Here is a 21,437-nt window from a genome sequence, read left to right as displayed (position 1 = left end):
TATATACTGCCTAATGCTGAGGAGTTTACATTCCGTTTATGTACTCAGGTTGAGATAAGCATCTTTAGTGCAAATGTGTCACCTACTTCATAAATTGATTTATTTAGAGGAAACAGGGATGAAAGTGATTCCATAACCCTGCTGTATGGAGCGCGTTTCATACCTGAAGATTTTCAATTACAGATCCACCAGGGACGTCCGCAGGCTCCAGATATATCTGTATCTTCTCATTAAATGACTGGGTAGTCAGCACAATAAGCTTATTTTTACATTGTAGGAACATATTTTATATACCCAGTAAAAAAGCTTTTTATTTGCCAACTTTTAAAAATCTAAAAATCGGTACCACCCCGGAAATGCAGCAAAACTGAAAGATTTGGGGTTAATTGACCTAAGCCATGCCTCTTTTCAGGGGATCGCCGGCATGGATGCTGTCACCAGACATCTTCAGAGTAGTACTAAAAGATATAATTATATAATATAGTAGTACTAAAATATATAATTCTATAGTAATATAATAAATTGCACCCACTAAACGAACTCCCTGAGGAGGGCAGGAGAAGGGGTTATCAAATATGCCCTCCCGTCTAGGAGTCCTTACCCCTTTATCCTCCCGTCTAGGAGTCCTTACCCCTTTATCCTCCCGTCTAGGAGTCCTTACCCCTTTATCCTCCCGTCTAGGAGTCCTTACCCCTTTATCCTCCCGCCTAGGAGTCCTTACCCCTTTATCCTCCCGTCTAGGAGTCCTTACCCCTTTATCCTCCCGCCTAGGAGTCCTTACCCCTTTATCCTCCCGCCTAGGAGTCCTTACCCCTTTATCCTCCCGTCTAGGAGTCCTTACCCCTTTATCCTCCCGTCTAGGAGTCCTTACCCCTTTATCCTCCCGCCTAGGAGTCCTTACCCCTTTATCCTCCCGCCTAGGAGTCCTTACCCCTTTATCCTCCCGTCTAGGAGTCCTTACACCTTTATCCTCCCGTCTAGGAGTCCTTACCCCTTTATCCTCCCGTCTAGGAGTCCTTACCCCTTTATCCACTATGACTGTTAGGCTCAGTTCGTTCAGAACTTGACATATGAATCCCGAATGATAGGAATCATCAAAACGAATTTGTCAAATGAATCATATGGATCTGTCTGATCTTAGAGCCTTGCTACTATGTCATGGAGACTGGAGCACAGTTGTTATGGCCTCCAGATGTGTAGTGTAAAGCTTCCGGGCACCAATGTCAAATCTGTAACAGGGCCCCCATGGACGTTTGCCATTTTTATGTAGCGGAGGGACCTTTGGGCCTAGATGTGACTGCTGTCTCTGCTCTCCTTTAGCGTTGTCTGTTAGCAGACCATGCAGTTAGCACTTTTGCACTTACTAGTTCATATTTATAGGGAGTCTGTCAGCAGTTTGACCTTGCTCAACTGCTGACAGCACTAGGGCTGGGGAGAGTGGGACAAAAACAAACCTTTTTGTGGAGCTGTTATAATCAGAAGTAGAGAGAATATGAAGTTTCATTCTGCCAGGTTTTGCCCCTTCTGCGTTAAGCAGCTTCACAGCCCCCCTGCTCTGAGTGCCAACTATATTTGGCTTCTGCTTCTGGTTGGATGCTGCAGCTGTCACTCCGAGGGGACCGGCTGTGAAGCAGCTCAACCTTGGGCACTTGCAGGAGCAGAGTCTTGCAGAATAAATCTTCATATTCACAATACCGATGATAAAAGCTCTATGAAAGGCATGTCTGTCCTGCTCTACACAGCCCCCTGCTACTGCTGTCAATAGCATGGTCAATAGTTCTGACAGACTCCCTTTAATCGGGCACCGTAAAGATGTCCTCACCAACAGAAGCCTGCTTTAGTATTAGACTCGCTTTATAAAGGATCAGCTTTCATCTCCAATTAGATGCATAAAGCCTCGGAGTGGATCAATTAGACTTGTCCATCGGCTCCTTCCCTTTAAATACACATGATGACGTTTCAATAGTCCCGAGAGATTTGGAACTGCAGATGTGCCAGCACGCTCCTAGGCTCATCTCTCGTCAAGTGCACTTCAGCAGCAGTCTTTGCCTCTACATTTGCAGACCTGGGGGGAGAGAGGAGTGTATTAAGCCCAAATTTGATATCCACATGTAATTACCATAGATGTTAGTGTCAGTTTGGTTTCCATTTTTGTCCAGTCTTCATTCACTTTAGTGTTCTGATTATATTCTTCCGGGGCTGTTGTGATCACATGTAATGCATTGATCGCTGTTCACATCATGCAGCTGAGCCTTTTTAAAAGGCTTTACAGGCTTTCTAACTGTTTCTTAGTAAAGACAATGATTAATTTAGCTCTGAAGGTGTTCCTTAAGCTGGAGACCTCATGCAGATTTCATCATCTCTGGTGACGTAGGGAGGCCCTCTATACGAAGCATTAATGTGTGGTACGGTGAAAGTCACTGCATTATTAATATGCGGGAATGCAATTATGTCTGAGATTGCTGTGTGAGATATAGGGTGCTGTTATACTGAAAGGTAGGTGCGGAACGTTGCATCCATTGCTCAGACTGGATATATGGGCCACACATAGAAAAAAAATTCAAGTTTATGGGGACAGCTGCAGGATACACATGTCACACTCACCGCGTAAATGACTGGGCCCCACAGCAAATTTTTTAATGACGCTCCATCCCCTTCCCCCCCCCCCCAGCAACTTCTTCGCAACCCCCCTAATCCAAAAAGCCCCTCCTCCCGTACAAGACCAGACTAGGACTGGCAGCCGCGCCGTCCGTTTCCTACAGGGTCTCTGTATAGAATGTCATTTTACAATATTGTTGAGATGGCCCTGACAATAAAATCTTTTAGTCCTCCTCTGGGTGGGCCCCTTCTGAGTTCGGGCCCCAAAGCAGCTGCTTCCCCTTTAGCTACGCCCTTGCCTAGTGGTGGGCTGAGGATAAGAGAGGCATCACTACTTTTTTGTGGCCTTCTAATCAGTTTTCAAAAATAAATTTCACGTGGCTGGACAACCCCTGCTTAATATACACCCCAAAATTAGTACAGACCCGAGATTACACCCCAGATCAGGCTCCAAATTCATACAGACCCCAGACCAGCCCCCAAATTCATACAGATCCAGATTAAACCCCAAATTACATCCCCAAATCAATACAGACCCCAAATTGATACAAACCCTTAATTACATCTCAAATCTACCCCCAAATTTATTCAGATTCCAAATATATAGACCCTAGATCAGACACCACTTTTATACAGATCCCAGATTACACCCCAAATCAGCCCTCAAATTCTTACAGACCCCAGATCAGACCCCTAATTTACACAGACCCCAAATCACACTGGTGCTGCCCCTATAACCCCCACCCAATGCAGACCTCAGAGCAGACAAAAAATATTCACCTCTCCTCTCCACCTCTGGATGCCAGCACGCTCTGGCTCTTCAGTGCAGCACTGTGTTCTGGCGCCAGCGCTTCAGTGCCTATGGCATTGCACAGCGTCAGGTCATGGTGCACGTCTACCCACAATACGTCTCACCTTTGATTAAAGGGGTTTTCTGGGCTCCTAATATTAATGACCTATCCTCAGGATCCACCACCTGGCACCCCCACTGATCTACTATTACCTGCAGCCTCTAGCACCAGAATAGAGCCAGATGCACAGCTCCATTTATAGTGTAGTGGCCACGCCGGGTTACTGCAGCCAAGCTCCCATTCACTTGAATGTTACAGTAACTTGACATAGCCACTAGGTTTTGAATGGAGCTGTGCTTCAAGCTCTGTTCAAAGTGAAGGTACCGAGTGCTGGAACACTACTGATCAGATGTTGAGGATAGGTCATTAACCCCCCCCAAAAATCCTTTGACTGGCAAAGGAAACACCAGTCTTAATAAATTCCACCCTTAAAGTTAGACTCCATCTGGAGGTGGCTTCCAGGCTACTGGGATTCGTCCCTTTATGTCTTTGTGATAAAATTTTATTAAGTTTTGTTATCTTGTAGGCATCCTAAGATTTCATATATTTCATATAATATGGGTCCAACTGACAAAGGGTTCATAATTGCTAAAATTCAGTTCCTAGGAGGTATTTTTGAGAAATCATGCAGAGTGCAACACCCTAGATTTTGTTTTTGTTTTATTTTGTGGGAAAAGTCAAAAAAGCCACCCTTCACGTTGCCCACTTTCATTAAACCTCTATGTCAATAAAGTGGAACAGGTGCTTCATAAATATGTACACCTTATTTCATAATGTATTTACACCAGACAAGTGGCATAAGTATTAATAATATAACTCACCTTAATCCACTTGATCGCGCAGCCCGGCTTCTCTTCTGTCTTCATCTTTGCTGTGCACAGGAAAAGGACCTTTGATGACGTCACTGTGCTCATCACATGGTGCGTCATATGATCCATCACCATGGTAAAAGATCATGTGATGGACCATGTGATGAGCACAGTGACGTCATCAAAGGTCCTATTCCTCAAAGAAGACAGAAGAGAAGCCGGGCTGCGCGATCAAGTGGATTATGGTGAGTTAAATTATTTTTTATTTTTTTTAACCCCTCCAGCCCTATTGTACTATGCATTCTGTATTAAGAATGCTATTATTTTCCCTTATAACCATGTTATAAGGGAAAATAATACAATCTACACAACACCTAACCCAAACCCGAACTTCTGTAAAGAAGTCCGGGTTCGGGTCTGGGTACCAAACATGCAGATTTTTCTCACGCGCGTACAAAACGCATTAAAATGTTTTGCACCCGTGTGGAAAAAACGCAAACATGGAACGCAATCGCAGTGAAAACGGACTTGTTTTAGTGTCAAAATCGCACCATTTTCCCTGAACGCATCCGGCCCCAATCCGCAACGCTCGTGTGAAAGGGGCCTTATAAATCTCTGGCTTCCCTTCTATTACATAGCAGCCACCACTAGGAGGAGCTCAGTGCCTAGGAATTTATACAGCTGCCATTTACTGTAATGGAAGCCAAAATAATCCTTGTATGGATCTCCCCCTAGTGGCGGCTGCAAGAAAAGGCAGTGTTTTCTTGTCCAGAAAAGGAGATCAGCGCTGAGCTCCACTCCCCAGGGCCCCATAGTGGTTACGTGGTATGCCTCCACTGCTTCATGACTATTTTCAATGACAATATCATTTATAAGTTCCTTTCTATAAAGAAAACCCAACGCGAGGTCTTCAGTAAAACCCCTGACTGTAATGATGTTATTTTTACTTGGAAACGTGCGGTAGGAACATCCATTAGTGACTGTGTTCTGGGTCTGCATTGCTTTGGCAGTGGATACGGGTGTTGTGGCTTGTGTTCTGCTGACCTGGCATTTGGCTTGTGTTCCCCCTCCCCCATCCCGTCTGATGTAACACTGGTGAAATTTCACAAATGTAAAAGCTTTGAAAACGAAGTTCCCTGTCTCATACCTTTCTCTTATTTTTGGCAGGTGACATCACACAGAAAGGTTATGAAAAGAAAAGATCGAAATTAATAGGAGCCTATCTGCCTCAGCTACAAGGTATGCATTAAAGGGATGTAAACCCTTCCTGCAGTATTTAAAGAGGATCTGCCTCCACTCTAAGCATGTCCGCTTTACTGCATGATTGTGCTCCCCATAAAACAATCTTTTCTTGGTACTTTGCACTGTACAGTTCCTCTTTTATTCCTTCTGGAAATGTAGGAATAAACTTCTAGATGTTACCACTCTCCTTGTTTATAGGGTGTGTCCTTACACAGACTCTCAGATCTGATTGGACAGCGTTAAACTATTGACGAAGGGGGTGGTCACACTTATTAACTTTAAAAGGGGGTTATCCCATGATAAATGTAAAACATGAAGATCAGACATCATATAGAACATGACAGTCTCTTTCTAATAAAGCTAGAACCAGCCCTGTACCTCACATGGATCCAGAGATCTCCCCATTCATTGCATTCATTGCTCTGCTACTTTGTCTGCAGACTGGCAGCTCAGGGGGTGTGTTCATTGTTAGGGGGCGTGTCCTTTCTGCTGCAGCTCTTTTTCTATCACAGCTCAGGATGTGTGTATTTTCTTCTGCAGCTCTCTCTCTGTAGCTGTCACCCTTTGTAAAAAAAAAAAAAGAAATAAAAAAATATGACTAGTGGCATTTGAAGGCTGGACCTGGGCATGTGCAACCGCCTCAGTAGATGGAAGACCCTGCAGCACTGCTGGGGCTCTGCTACATCGGTTTACCCCTGCCTGCTGTTGTCAATATAAAATAGTGACATCTAAGGGTCCATTCACACGTCCGTTTTTTCTTTCCTGATCTGTTCCGTTTTTTGCTGAACAGATCTGGACCCATTCATTTTCAATGGGTCCTGAAAAAAATCTGACATTGAGCTGTCCGTTTTTTTCCAGGACCCATTGAAAATGAATGGGTCCAGATCTGGTCCAGATCTGTTCAGCAAAAAACGGAACAGATCAGGAAAGAAAAAACGGACGTGTGAATGGACCCTAAGTGGTAAGACAGAGGGAGGGAACTCCTTTGTTACCCTGACAGTGCCACTACATGACCACAGGGTGGCATCTAACCAAGAAAGGGAAAAAAACTAAAAAAAAAAAAAAAAAGTTTTCCAATAGAAATTAGTTTTAGGCTACATGCACACGACCGTCGTTTTGGTCTGCATCCGAGACGCAGTTTTTGTGGCTTGGATGCGGACCTATTCACTTCAATGGGGCACGCAAAAGATGTGGACAGCGTTCCGTGGTAAAACACACAACTGTCGTGTGCATGTAGCCTTACTTGGCAAGTGTAAAAAAAATAAGTTCTATGTATTCATGTGTGTATCGCCACTTTTATAATGACCCATTACAATAAAATTGGCTTGCCATTTGAGCTGCACTGTGAACGGTGTAAAAAAAAAAAAAAAAAAAAAAAAGAATTGACCCCCCCCCCCAAGGAAAAAATATAAACTTTTAAAAAGATCTATTAAAAAATGACTCGCCTCCCCCCCCCCCCTAAAAAAATAAATAAAAAAGAAAGGCAAGATTCAGGTACCTAGACAACAAAAATCCAAAAGTTAAAGGGGTTGTCTGAGCTAAAGATATTGATGACCTTTGCCCGGGATAGGTCATCAATATCAAATTGTCCGGTTCTGACACCCCCACTGATAAGCTGTGTTCAGGCAGCCGTGGTGCAAAAACCATACAGCGTACAAGTGGAAGCAGAAGGCTCCATGCACAGTTTCCAGCACCAGCATACTGCAGATCAGCTCCCATTCACTGGAGCTGCAGTACCCCAGCATGGCCACTACAAGGTGTATGGAGCCACTTTTGTACACTCTATAGTTTCCAATGTTGGTGGCTCCCTGAAACAGCTGATCGGGAGGTGGGGTCAGGCCCCTGCCAATCTGATGTTGATGGCCTATCCTCAGGAGAACCTCTTTAAGGTTCTTGGAATGCATTAACCTAAAAAAAAAATACCTTTTTTTCCCCCATGAAATATGGCATTACTGTGCTAAAGTAGTAAAACCAATAAAACTCCACATATTTGGTGTCGGTGTAATCGTACAGACGGCGTATGGTGTAAAGTTAAAGAGCAAATATTGGCAGAAATTATGTTTGTTTTTTTCCATTTCCCTCCTCTTAAAAAATGAATAAAAGTCAGTCAGTAAGTTATATGTACCGCATAATGGTGCCAATAAAAAAATACAAATCATCCCGCATCCAGCTACATTAGGGCTCCAAAAAATCCACCAAAATAGATTTGGTAATGAAGGGGGAGGGTTAAGCACTCCAGTAATGAAGCGGTTAGCATTGGTGCTAACACAGCAGAACAGTTTGAGGCTGCGCTTCTACTGGAGGGAAGATTTATTATGTGTCCCACGTGTGCCCCAGCAGTTGGGGAATAATCCTAAGGATCCTGACACAATGCGGTAGATTTATTAGTAGGTTTGCACCAGTTTCTGACCTATTTTGACATGTACATCTCGGCCTAGGCACAGAGCATACGGTCCTTCTTTGGAGGTTTGAGACGTTCCAGTCCTGTAAACCTGGCCTTGTACAATGTCATAAGACATTACACAGATTCCAGTCTCGCACCAGGATATAAATTGGGTTAATGGGGTTGTAAGGCGATATGAGGAGCCCCGACCACCAGGCGCCCAGCGCTCACTGTTTCAGTAGCTCCCATTGCAGGGCATGGGCAGGAAGCCATGCTGTTTCCGTAGCACAAAAGCAGGTAAAAACCCAAACAATGGGGTAAAAAACATCTGATCCTCTCAAAAAGGAACCAACTCAATACAAACAGAACAAGCTACATAAAGACAGCGGAGTCTCAGTAGCTCAAAGAACCGTAATCTTTATTAAATACATAACATGATAACAATAGAGATGAAACACATCGATGTGAACCCCAACGACACCTTCATCTGGGGTGTGCGGTTCTCCTGAGGTGATCACTCTAGTTATGGGTAAGTAACCATCATTTTTACCCGTTTATTATTTATTTTTGCGTGAGGGGTGTGTGCATTAGATACAATTGATATAGGATATATGTTTTACATTTGTACATCATTAGTACTTATCAGTGCACTGTCTGCCATATACTGGGCAGCTCAGTATTGTATGGTCACTTTACCCCCCTCTGTGGTTATTGTATTGCCATACTATCCCTCGGGCAAAGCCGCACTTTTAGGGTCCATTCACACGTCCGTAATTTGGGTCAGCATTCATTCCGCAATTTGAGGACCCATTCACTTTCAATAGGGCTGGAACGGATCGCAACCGTTTTTTTGGGATCCGCAATTCCGTTCCTGAAAAAAATAGAACATGTCCTATTCTTGTCCGCAATTGCGGACCAGAAGAGGCATTTTCTATTATAGTGTCTGTGATGTGCGGTCCGCAATTTGCGGATCGCACATTGCAGGTGTCCGTGTTTTGCGAATCCGCAAAACACTTACGGACGTGTGAACGGACCCTAACATTGATGTGTTTCATCTCTATTTTTATCATGTTATGTATGTGTATTTAATAAAGATTACTGCTGTTTGAGCTATTGAGGCTCAGGTGTCTTTATGTAGGTTGTTCTTCTAAATGTAAGACATCTTCCTAGGTGTTTTACATTCAGACCATTTTCTATACCTAAGCCAGGCGCATAAAATGTCGGCCCTTCCCCACCCACGCCCACTTCTGGCGTGAGCGGGGAAAAGTCGCAGATGGCGCCACAACTATTCATTGCCCCGACCTCTGCGCCTGAAATACATCTGATATAGGCATATTTCAGTATAATAAATGACCCCCTTAGTCTCATCTCACCTTAGTAGCGGTAATATTAGACAAGCCCTTTAATATTTCTGTGTGATCACCGACAGATGGAAGTTTCTGCCTAACCCTATCACCTCTACCAATCCAGCTCCTTACTGTCACCTGAGCATCTCAAAATTAACGCATGCAAAAAAAAATTTTTGGTGGAAAGAGACATTCTAATTGGATTGAACATCTAGACTTTAGAAATGTAGTTTTTTGGGCCTGCATTCCTTTTATAAAGTATTACATTATTATTATTACTATTATTTATTTATTTTTTACTTACTATCTTTTCCCCCCAATGTGTTTACATTTGTTTACCTTTATCAAATTCTCTCCTTCCTGCAGGGGTGGATCAAGTACTACCACCAGAACGTAGAACTCCCGTCACCCCTTCCTCTTCCTCTAGATATCATCGCCGGCGCTCCTCAGGCTCAAGAGATGAACGCTATCGATCTGGTAAGATGCCTCTTCCCAGGGGTTCAGCATTTGTGGTTTTGAAAATCTTTGAAAAAATGTAAGAATACTGTAGAGGGCATGGTGTAAAGATGACACTGGACATGATCCACCTGGCTAAAGAAAGCTCTGTGCAGGTGCTGAACAAGCAGGAGGAGTCTGGAGAATGTGAATACAGCTTACGGCAATCTAGGCTAGCTGGATGCGATGCATGTAGGCTACTATGAAACAAAGCTGTAATGTAAAGTATAGGGGAAAGACATCAGCAACCTGTGCAGAGACTGAAGAGCTAAATAAACTTCAAGGTAGTGACTTTAAAGGGCATCTGTCAGCAGATTTGCACCTATGACACTGGCTGACCTGTTAGGCCCCTTTCACACGGGCGAGTATTCAGCGCGGATGTGATGTGTGAGTTGAACGCATTGCACCCGCACTGAATCCTGACCTATTCATTTCTATGGGGCTGTGCACATGAGCGGTGATTTTCACGCATCACTTGTGCGTTGCGGGAAAATCGCTGCATGCTCGATTTTGTGCGTTTTTCACGCAACGCAGGCCCCATAGAAGTGAATGGGGTTGCGTGAAAATCGCAAGCATTTGCAAGCAAGTGCGGTGCGATTTTCACGCACGGTTGCTAGGTGACGATCGGGATGGGGACCCGATCATTATTATTTCCCCTTATAACATGGTTATAAGGGAAAATAATAGCATTCTGAATACAGAATGCATAGTACAATAGGGCTGGAGGGGTTAAAAAAAAATATATATATAATAATTTAACTCACCTTAATCCACTTGTTCGCGCAGCCGGCATCTCTTCTGTCTTTATCTGTGAGCAATAGGACCTTTGATGACGTCACTACGCTCATCACATGATCCATCACCATGGTGATGGATCATGTGATGGACCATGTGATGAACGCAGTGACGTCATCAAAGGTCCTATTGCTCACAGAAGAAGACAGAAGAGATGTCGGCTGCGCGAACAAGTGGATTAAGGTGAGTTAAATTATTTTTTTTATTTTTTTTAACCCCTCCAGCCCTATTGTACTATGCATTCTGTATTCAGAATGCTATTATTTTCCCTTATAACCATGTTATAAGGGGAAATATTACAATCTACACTACAACTAACCCAAACCTGAACTTCTGTAAAGAAGTTCGGGTCTGGGTACCACAGTCTGTTTTTTATTACGCGCGTACAAAACACATTGCACCCGCGCAATAAAAACTGAACATCGGAACGCAATCGCAGTCAAAACTGACTGCAATTGGGTACCTACTCGCGCGGGTTTGCCGCAATGCACCAGGACGCACCCGGACCTAATCCGGACACGCTCATGTGAAAGAGGCCTTACATGTGCACTTGGCAGCTGAAGACATCTGTGTTGGTCCCATGTTCATATTGCTGAGAAAAATTATTGACCGGTCCAGGGAGTGAAAACGTCATCACGCCTAGCCCTGACTTCGGCAGTTGCAGAGAGACCTGAGCCTCTAGGTGTAATGGTAACGCCCCCGTTGCTCCTAGAGGCTCATTTGCATATATTAAAACATCATTTTTCTCAGCAATGCGGCCATATATGAACATGGGACCAACACAGATGTCTTCAGCTGCCAAGTGCACATGTAACAGGTCAGCCAGTGTCATAGGGACAAATCTGCTGACAGATGCCCTTTACAAAGGACCAATGACCTCTCCTGACATGTCTGTTTTAGTAACTGCTTGCATTCCCCTGCAATAACAATTCTGGAGCATCTTTTCTTATGACTCTATGTTGTGCTATTCCTCTATTATTCCTGCTAGATGTTTATAAATGAATTGGCAGCAGTCTGCAGTAAAGGTCCTTTGATGTGTTACCAGTTGGGTGCGTGTCCCTACACAGTCTGACACTATCCAATTAGTGATGTGCAGGGACACCTCCCCCGACTGGTAACACTTAATTGGACCTTTACTGCAGACTGCTGACAATTCATTTATAAACTTGTAGGAATAATATAGGAACGGCACAACATAGCGTTATATGAAATGATGCTTCAGAAATGTTATTGGGGAATTTAAAGGGAACCTGTCATCAACCTTATGCTGCCCATACTAACGGCAGAATAAAGTAGAGACAGGTGAGTTGATTTCAGCGGTCTGTCATTTAAAAGTAAGTGGTTGCCGAGAACCAACATGACAATCATTGCAGACTGGACAAGAGTCCCGGCCACCTGAGAAGAGTCCTGGTTATTCATGAATTCCTGCTGTCCCTGCCAACCTGCTGATGACTGACCGTCTTCTACCTAGTTTTCTCCCTTTCTCTCTAGGAGAGAACTGCCAATCATCAGTAGGTGGGAGGGGAGAGCAGGAGATTAGGAATAACCAGGACTCTTCTGAAGTAGATTTGACTCTTTTCAAGGCCTGCCCTAGATCAGTGGTCCCCAACCTTTTTTGCACCAAGGACCGGTTTCATGAAAGACAATTTTCCCAGGGACCGGGTAGGGGGGGGGGGGGGGGGGGGGTTGGGGGGGGGGGGGTGGGGGGGGGGGGGGCTGACTGATTCACGCGCATAACAAAACACAAGGTGCATATTAAAATATATAACACTATATAATGACTATATAAACTGACTATGGTCTCTGCTGCACTGGTCTCTGCTGCACTGGTCTCTGCTGCACTGTACCGTATTTTTCGCCCTATAAGATGCACCTAGTTTTAGAGGAGAACAATAAGAAAAAAATATTTTTCATTACACCTCAGGTCAGACCAGCAATCAGACCCCCAATGTTAATCAGACCTCAGATCAGACCCCCAATGGCTCAGATCAACCCCCAAACCTTTAGCCATCTATCAGCCCCCAATGTCAGCCATAAACCTACCCCCCCAATGTCAGCCATAAACCCCCCCAATGTCAGCCATAAACCCCCCCAATGTCAGCCATAAACCCCCCCAATGTCAGCCATAAACCCCCCCAATGTCAGCCATAAACCCCCCCAATGTCAGCCATAAACCCCCCCAATGTCACCCATAAGCCCCCAATGTCACCCATAAGCCCCCCATTAGCCCCTCATGTCAGCCATAAGCCCCCATTAGCCCCTCATGTCAGCCATAAGCCCCCCATTAGCCCCTCATGTCAGCCATAAGCCCCCCATTAGCCCCTCATGTCAGCCATAAGCCCCCCATTAGCCCCTCATGTCAGCCATAAGCCCCCCATTAGCCCCTCATGTCAGCCATAAGCCCCTCATGTCAGCCATTAGCCCCTCATGTCAGCCATAAGCCCCCCATTAGCCCCTCATGTCAGCCATTAGCCCCTCATGTCAGCCATAAGCCCCCCATTAGCCCCTCATGTCAGCCATAAGCCCCCCATTAGCCCCTTTATGTCAGCCCCATGTCCCTCATGTCAGCCCCATGTCAGCCCCATGTCCCCCAGGTCAGCCATCAGCCCCCAGTGCAAATAAAATAAAATAAAATAAAAAAAACACTTACCTCTCCTGCTCCTGGTCACCTTCGCGATCCTCTTCATTCTGCTGTCGGCTGGCTGTGTATAGCGGCGCACAGCGTGAGGTCACAGAGAGACCTCACGCTGTGCGCAGACATGCACAGCCGATAGCCGAGCCGAGGACCAGGAAGCGGTGAGTACAGATCCTTCACCGCTCCCTGATCCTTCTGTACTAATGAAGCGCTTCCATAATGGAAGCGCTTCATTAGTACAGAGTTAAAGACTGCCCTGATCGCCGCGGCCCGGCTAACAATCCTCCACGGCCCGGTCCTGCCCTAGATGACTATGATGCTGGTTCTCAGCAACCACTTACTTTTATCTCATGAGTGACACACCGCTGACATCAGCATTTCTGTCACTATTTTATGCTGCCCTCAGTGAGATCAGCATAAAGTTGATGACGGGTTCCCTTTTAAGTAGTTACTAAAGCAGACATGTCAGGGGAGGGGACAGGACCTTTGCTAGGACCTCAACTGGAATAATTTTTCCTTTCAATCAATATTGGCTGTTTTTACAGATGTACATACAGAAGCAGTCCAGGCAGCCCTCGCCAAACATAAAGAAAGAAAAATGGCTGTACCCATGCCATCGAAACGACGCTCTCTTGTGGTGCAAACGTCAATGGATGCATACACCCCCCCAGGTGGGCTGGTACAGAAATGTCCTTTTAATTTTATCTACAATTTATCATGTTAAACTGGACCTGTTGCCTCTCCTGTTCGCTCCTGTAGTGAATAATTGTATTCCACGTGATATGACCAATCTGGAGCATCTGTTCTTATGATTTTATGTTGTACTTTCCCTCTACTATTTCCTCTAGAAGTATGTGAATAAAGCTTCAGCTGCTTGTGGGTCCCTTCGCAGTCTAACACTCGAAGCACTCATAGGATGGTGTCAGACCCCAATGTTTAACACCCATTTATAAATTAATGCATAAACTTTTAGTAGAAATAATAGTGAAATTCATACAGTTATAAGAAATACATTGTTATTACATAGGGAAAGAAAGTCATTACTAAAATAGACAGACATGTGGGGAGAGCTCCTTTTTAACATTGTCTTCAATAATAGTTGATGGAACTCACTAGGAAAATACCACAGATTGCAAGAGGAAGCAAAGATATAATGGGCATAGTGTAATACCTAGTTTCCCCTGTGGGGGCACTGCTGAAAAATGGAACCGTTCCACAGATTGCATCCAATCGTGAAAGGATCCTTTATAACAAGTAGGGACTGTAGAAAGCCAAGAACCCCCTTAAGCATTCAGTTATCGTTGCCATTCACTTGTTTCTGAGCAATTGTAGCCATAATTTATCATTGTAAATTACAGTAAAAGCTTAAAGTATAAAATGTCTCAAATATTTTTCATGGTTCTTTGTTGCTCCTTTTAAAGGGAACGTGTCAATGAACATCATTTCTGCCACCAGACAATGACACACATCCTTTGTTTCTAATCATTTTTTTTTTTCTAATTGTAGATTTTTTTTTTATTCTGTTTTCTGAACATGATTATGGGGGCGGCCAACTTGCCTGAGCCATTCTTAACAGCATTTAGATTTTGCTTTACAGCAGCCACCATGGGCCATAGACACAGTGGACGTGACCTGTGCCGAGGTCTAGAGGGAGAAGCCAAGCTTTGATAATTACCTGTTGTGAATGGTGGATCCTATGTTATCCATATATAGGTGATGATCCTGTCTGTGATAATAATGAGATGACCACGAAGTGGCGCCAATTATTTGTCTTAGTGGCCAGTGTGAAAACTGCAGGACTTTTTTTTTATATATACTGTAGATATTGACATGGAACGGTATCACCAAAACAGAAGGCCATTTTTTAATGACACATTCCCTTTAAAATCATTATTATCGACTCTCTGCAAATTCCTCTTGTAGTAACATATACATTACTGACAAGCTCCTAGCAAGAGTGGTCACTAGGCACTATGATGCTCGTTGCGGAGTGTCGAGATGTTTCCTCCTCTGGTTCCAAGCATTGTCATCATAGAAATATCTATCAGAAATAGCTCCAGTGCTAACTTATTCGCTGATTGCTTGCTGGCATTTTAAAGATTCATGTCTGTGTCTTTGGCAGATACCTCTTCAGGGTCAGAGGATGAAGGTTCAGTACAAGGGGACTCCCAGGGAACCCCCACCTCAAGCCAAGGAAGTATAAACATGGAGCACTGGATTAGCCAAGCAATCCATGGGTCAACCACATCAACCACTTCTTCCTCTTCAACCCAGAGCGGGGGCAGCAGTGCCGCGCACCGATTAGCAGATGTCATGGCCCAGACACACATAGGTATGTACTAACCAAGCTGCTCACTCTGTGTAATGACTTCTTTCCTTGACACAAAGGTGTTGCAGGCATCTGTAAAAAATCTGCCAGAAACTGAAGAGTTCTGCTCCTGCAACAAATCTGTCTCCTCGCTAAGACCACGTCTCAAACCATGACGGCTCCTAGAGCCGTGGAAAGTATGATACAGAATTACAGTGCACGTCTATGATTTTCAAGTTGGGTTTTCTGTATCTGAATGAGCAGAACATTTACTAATGGTCACCTTAAAGGGGTTGTGCTAAGTTTGCAAGTTAGACCTCTTGCACACGACCATATTTTTTGTTTGCATCCGATCTGCATTTCTTCCCCCCAGATCATTTCTATGGGGCCACAATAGATGCAGACAGTACGCCGAGTGCCGTTCTCATCTATATGTCCGTTCCGCAGCCCCCCGAAAAGCATAGAACATGTCCTATTCTTGTCTGCATTGCGGACAGGTATAGGCATTTCTACAATAGTGCGGGATGTACGGAATGGGAAAGTGCGGGGCACACACGATCGGTATCTGTGGTTTGTGGATCTGCGGTTTGCGGACCGAAAAATGGATACGGTTGTGTGCATGAGGCCTCATCCTGTGGATAGGGGATAACTAACTGTTCGCTGGGGGTCCGAAAGCTGAGACCTCCACCGATCCCAAAAATGGGGGTCCCATTCCCCCAGTCTGATGGAACGGCAGGTCAAGCATGCGCCCCATTAATTTTCTATAGGACCGCCGAAAATAGATGAGCGCTGTACTCTACTGTCTCCGGCAGTCCCATAGAGAATTAATGGAGCTGCAGGGAGGATGCCCGACCTGCCGCTCCATCAGATCTGGGGAACGTACCATTGTTCCTGGGATCATGGGGGTCCCAATGGTCCAACCTCCAGAGATCAGTGAGTTATCCCCTATCCTGTGGATAAAGGGATGACTTCCACACTCAGCACAACCCCCGTATGGGTCTGTCCGCAGGGGATGTAAATTGCTGCGGAAAAAAAAAAGTGCTGCATTTTTTGAGTACCATGCACATTTTTTTCGGGTTTCACCCTATGCGCAGCAATGGGTGAAATTTGCTGTGCTAGTTTTCGTGTGCTTTCTGCACAGATTTTTTACACTTGTTTAAATACGCCGTGTGTGGACATGCCTTAAAGGGGTTTTCTGGGAATATAAATTGCTGTCCTATCCTTAGGCTAAGCTATCACTGTGTGATCATTGGGCGTCTGAGCCATCATTTTTACCGAAGCCCAGCAACCTGCCTATATATGCAGCCCTATTCTCTAGAGAACCTTTGTATTGGTCATTGGTGGGACTCCGGATTAGCCATCAATGTTTCCGCCCCCCCTAGAACGCCCCTTTAAACTGTCGGGAGTACAGTACTGCAGTAAGCCTGTGCATTTAATAAAGCCTGTAATTAATATTTTTTCCCCATAAAGTGTTTAAAACTGGCAGCATGGCTCCTTTTTATCACATTTATACTGTGTTTTATTTAAAGCTGTCTTTGAAATGGTTGGATTGTTATTATTTAATGTATTTTTGTTCTGTACTCTAAGAAATGTGACTATTTCCCCTGAATTAGAAGAAAATACTGTGTGTAATGTAAGGCTACATAAGGAAACGCTCATAAGTTGACCGGATATTCCGCTTTCCGAAAGTAGTGATAAATCAAGTGATCAAACCTTTCAGAGTAAACTGTGTATAATTATCACCTGAGATTGTGACCGCTCCGTCTTCTATACCGGGAGTCCACCGACTACACACAAGCCGCATCGCCTTTTTTGAGAATTTACTAACTCGGGAATAGGCACCAATGTAACATGGGCTTTTTCCAAATTGATAGGATACGCTCTTCAGCCTATACAATGTCTTCCTGCCATTTAAGAGAACCTGTCACCTCTACTGACATGTCTGTTTTAGTAATTACTTGTATTCCCCATCTAATAATAATTCTGAAGCATCTTTTTATATAACTATATGTTGTACACATCCTTTTATTCCTCCAAGTTTGAGTGAATTATCAGCAGTCTGCAATAAAGGTCCATATGGGTGTTACCAGTTGTTTGATACCCTCAACTGATAACACCCAGTAGGACCTTTATGGCAGACGGCTCACAATTTGTTCATAAATTAGGAATAGTACAACATAGAGTCATAAGAATACATGTAAGTAGTTACTAACACAGACGTGACAGGTCCTCTTTCAAGGCTATGAACACCTTTCTAGCAGTTTTTTTTGTGCTACAGGGTTAAGTTTCAGTCTATCTACAGAGAATATAGCTCTGACAGCTGGATGTATAGCCCTTATTTCTGAACTTCTGAGAGCTCATAAACTTGTCTTGATAAGAATTTAGCTATAATTAGTGTTTTTGAGATGTTCCGCCTACAACAAAACATAGATAAAATAGAATGTGTGCAGAGACGGGCTACGGAAATGGTGGAGGGTCTTAAGCATGAAACATACCAGGATAGACGTAAAAGAACGTAAGCTGCATAGCCTTGAGGAAAGAAGGGAAAGGGGGGACATGGTCGAAACCTTTAAATATGTTAAAGGTTTAAATAAGGTTCAGGAGGGAAGTGTTCTCAATAAGAAGCTAAACACAAGAACAAGGGGCACAATCTGAAATTAGCTGGGGATAAGATCACGGGCAATGTCAGGAAATATTATTTTGCTAAAAGAGTAGTTGAAGCTTGAACAAACTTCCAGCATACGTGGTTGGGAAATCTAGAATAAGTGAATTTAAACATGCCTGTGATATACACATATCTATCCTTAGAGAATAAAGAAATATATATATATATATACACACAGACTAGATACACTAGGGCAGGGGTAGAGAACCTATGGCACGGGTGACAGAGGCGGAACTCGGAGCCCTCTCTGTGGGCACCCGCACCCTGGAAAAAGTCTATGGTGTACAATATGCTTTAGATCTTCTCTGCCCTTCTTCAGCGCAGGGCGCACTATGAACGGCACAGGCAGCACACTGAATGTAGGCAGGCTATTATAGCTAAATGATAAAGTACATGGAAGATACATTGTATTGTACTGTAGTATTCAGGTTAAATTGCCGTGTTGACACTTGGCTATAAATAAGTTGGTTTTGGGTTACAGTTTGGGCACTCTTCCCCCAGTCAATCTTCTATCATTGTATGTTAGGAACTCAGAGATAGGGGCTTCAAATGGAGCTGTCAGAGCAGTAACTTGACGGTTCAGTGTGAAATTGAAAGCAAGATACTCTACAAATAGTCTGAAACTTAACTCTGTAGAATAAAAACTGCTGAAAATGTTTAATATAAAGACCAATTGAAAATATGATTTGTAGCTCAAAATTTGTGAAATGCAATGATTAAAAAAATTGCCCCAGAAGGTGTTCATAGCCTTTAAAGGAGTTTTCCAGGATTTTGATACTGATGACCTATCCTTCAATGGGTCTGAGCGCGATACCAAGCACAGCCACTATACAATGTACGGCGCTGTGCTTGGTAAGCTGTGAGAGAAGGCCGCGACACTCACAGGAGCGCCGCTACCTTCTCATACCCCTGATCGGCTGGGGTCCCAGGTATCGGATGACCTGTTCTGAAGATAGGTCCTCGGTATCAAAATCCCAGAAAAACCCTTTAAGTGGAGGCGAGTCTACAATCTTATGTCTTCAGCATCTCATGTATATTGTCTCACAAGCACGTTCATTGAGCCTTTGCTACCTTGGCTTACGATTGCTTTTCTTTCCTGAAGGAAATAGGAGGACAGATGGACAGTACCACAGTATGTATAGTTGACTTTTTGCATCTTGAATTTGCTCTCCAGTGCTAGCTGCCCAAGCTTCTTCCTTGTTATGTTGACTTATCCCTCTCCCTAGAATGGCAATTTGCTTATTTCCCGTTCATGTTACATAAAATCCATAAGCACTGAATGTCATTAGGAGGGTTGTGTTTTAGCGGGATTGCCGAATGGGTCCATTCTTTCTTGGAGAATGATGGGCAGTGGTGGGCGATAGTGCTATAGAGGTCATGGTGAAGCATCACCACCAGCTTCCATAGTGTATTGATATATTGATGTGGAGCGTTCCTAATGGACTTCAGGAGTTCATAGGCTGATGTAGTAGACATGCCGTAGATTTTCTTGGAAAATCTGTTTATAATCTGTGAGCTCAGCTACAAGACCTCTTTGATTATAAACTTGTGTTGCACATTAACTCCTTCACTGCTTAGCTGAGAGGCGATCCTCACATCTTGGTGTGTTTTACCTTCACTGACAGTTGTGCATTCCACCAAGGAACACTTTCAAAATGAGTCTTGTGACACAAGCGGTCGCGGCTTTTTCTTAACGTCAAACGGACAGAATCAGGCGAGTGCTAAAGGTGCTTCTTGCCATTGGCAAAGCACACCTAAAAATGGTGAGTACATAACGTTCCACAACCTCCCTGCTCCTCCCTCGCATCAATTTTTCTCGTTTTATAGATCTTTGGTGTCTTGTTGTGCCATTTAAGTGGTGGTCTGCATTACAACCACTAAAGGGACACCACATAAAAGCAGAAATATACCCATGAAACGTGGTGGTTTCTATTGAATACCTACTTTTCATATTAGTTTGTTCTCTGTTGCTATAATATAATAAATATATATATATTATATAGCGGTCCAATGTATAATCTGCATAAAATGTCATTTTGTACATACATTACTTAAAGCGGTTTTCCAAGATTTTAATTCTGATGACCTCTGGACACCCAAGACCCCCGCCAATCGGTAGATTGAGAAAGCGACGGCATTCCTGAGATCACCGGCTAAGGCCTCATGCACACGACCGTTGTGTGCATCCGTGTCCGTTGTTCCGTTTTCCGTGATTTTCTGCAGACCCATTGACTTTCAATGGGTCCGTGGAAAACTCGGAGAATGCACCGTTTGTCATCCGCATCCGTGTTTCCAGTCCGTCAAAAAAATATGACCTGTCCTATTTTTTTGATGGACAACGGTTCGCGGACCCATTCAAGTCAATGGGTCCGTGAAAAAACACGGAGGCACACAAGATTGTCATCCGCGTCTGTGATCCGTGTCCGTTTTTATCCTATCATTTTCAAGGCAAACTTGACTTAGATTTTTTTTTCACTTTTCTTGTCTGGTGATCCTCCAAAAATCAAGCAAGACACACGGGAAAAAAAACCGGACACGGATCACGGAACAACAGAACCCCGTTTTGCGGACCGTGAAAAAAATACTGTCGTGTGCATGAGGCCTAACCCTGGGCCAGTGATGTCACTCTCATTGGTCACGTGGCCTAGGCGCAGCTCAGCCCCATTTACAGCGATACCATGCCAAGCCCAGCCACTATACAATGTACGGGGCATTTCTTGGTAAGTTGGCTACATCACTCACAGGAGCACCGGTACTTTCTCAAACAGCTGATCGGCGGGGGTACCGGGTATTGAGCACTGATAGAGATGATGTATCCAGAATATAGGTCATCAATTATAAAGAGTCGGAAACCACCCCTAAATTATCTTGTAAATACATTACCCTACTTAGCTTGCACTGATCCCAAGTGATGGCCTTTATTTAGTCCAAAGCACCAGTCACAGTTCTTCTGGCCATCATTAGAAACTGTCAAAGGGAAAGTGTCAGCAGAAAATTACCTATTGTTTAAATCACATTTTTATGTTAAACATATTGTTTAGAATTTTTGTTGAGTTTTGTTTTTTTATTTTTCAATCACTATCAATATTTTTAAAAAGTGTATATAAACCTGCAGTTTTCACACTGGCCACTAGGCCTAATCTTTGTCAAAACGTCCTATCTTTTAAGCGCAGCTACATGGGCTGTAGACTCAATGGACAGGAGCTGACCCCATTGACTTCTATGGTAGTCTTCTAGACATGCTGTGTGACATGTAAAGAGGTCAGGAGGGAGTAGATAAGCTGTGATATCTGTACAGAGGTGTTACTTA

The 21,437-nt window shown here is 43.9% G+C and overlaps 1 protein-coding gene across 7 annotated transcripts in view; it reads left to right on the top strand.

Annotated features, from left to right (window-relative positions):
* The window catches only part of DIP2C (disco interacting protein 2 homolog C), a 442,508-nt gene that overhangs the window by 213,745 nt on the left and 207,326 nt on the right, over window positions 1-21,437 (top strand). For 3 of the 7 annotated variants that reach the window (XM_040434209.1, XM_040434206.1, XM_040434210.1), the window contains 6 exons: window positions 5,426-5,497; window positions 9,596-9,706; window positions 13,700-13,825; window positions 15,277-15,486; window positions 19,230-19,259; window positions 19,753-19,890. In XM_040434209.1, coding sequence (XP_040290143.1) covers window positions 5,426-5,497; window positions 9,596-9,706; window positions 13,700-13,825; window positions 15,277-15,486; window positions 19,230-19,259; window positions 19,753-19,890 — 687 coding nt within the window. The remainder of the gene's footprint in view (window positions 1-5,425; window positions 5,498-9,595; window positions 9,707-13,699; window positions 13,826-15,276; window positions 15,487-19,229; window positions 19,260-19,752; window positions 19,891-21,437) is intronic. The other 4 variants (XM_040434213.1, XM_040434212.1, XM_040434208.1 and 1 more) reach the window with 3 other exon arrangements.

Source organism: Bufo bufo, chromosome 5 (genome assembly GCF_905171765.1).
Source record: "Bufo bufo chromosome 5, aBufBuf1.1, whole genome shotgun sequence".
Taxonomy (NCBI): domain Eukaryota; kingdom Metazoa; phylum Chordata; class Amphibia; order Anura; family Bufonidae; genus Bufo; species Bufo bufo.
This window is presented reverse-complemented; position numbering and strand designations above follow the sequence as displayed.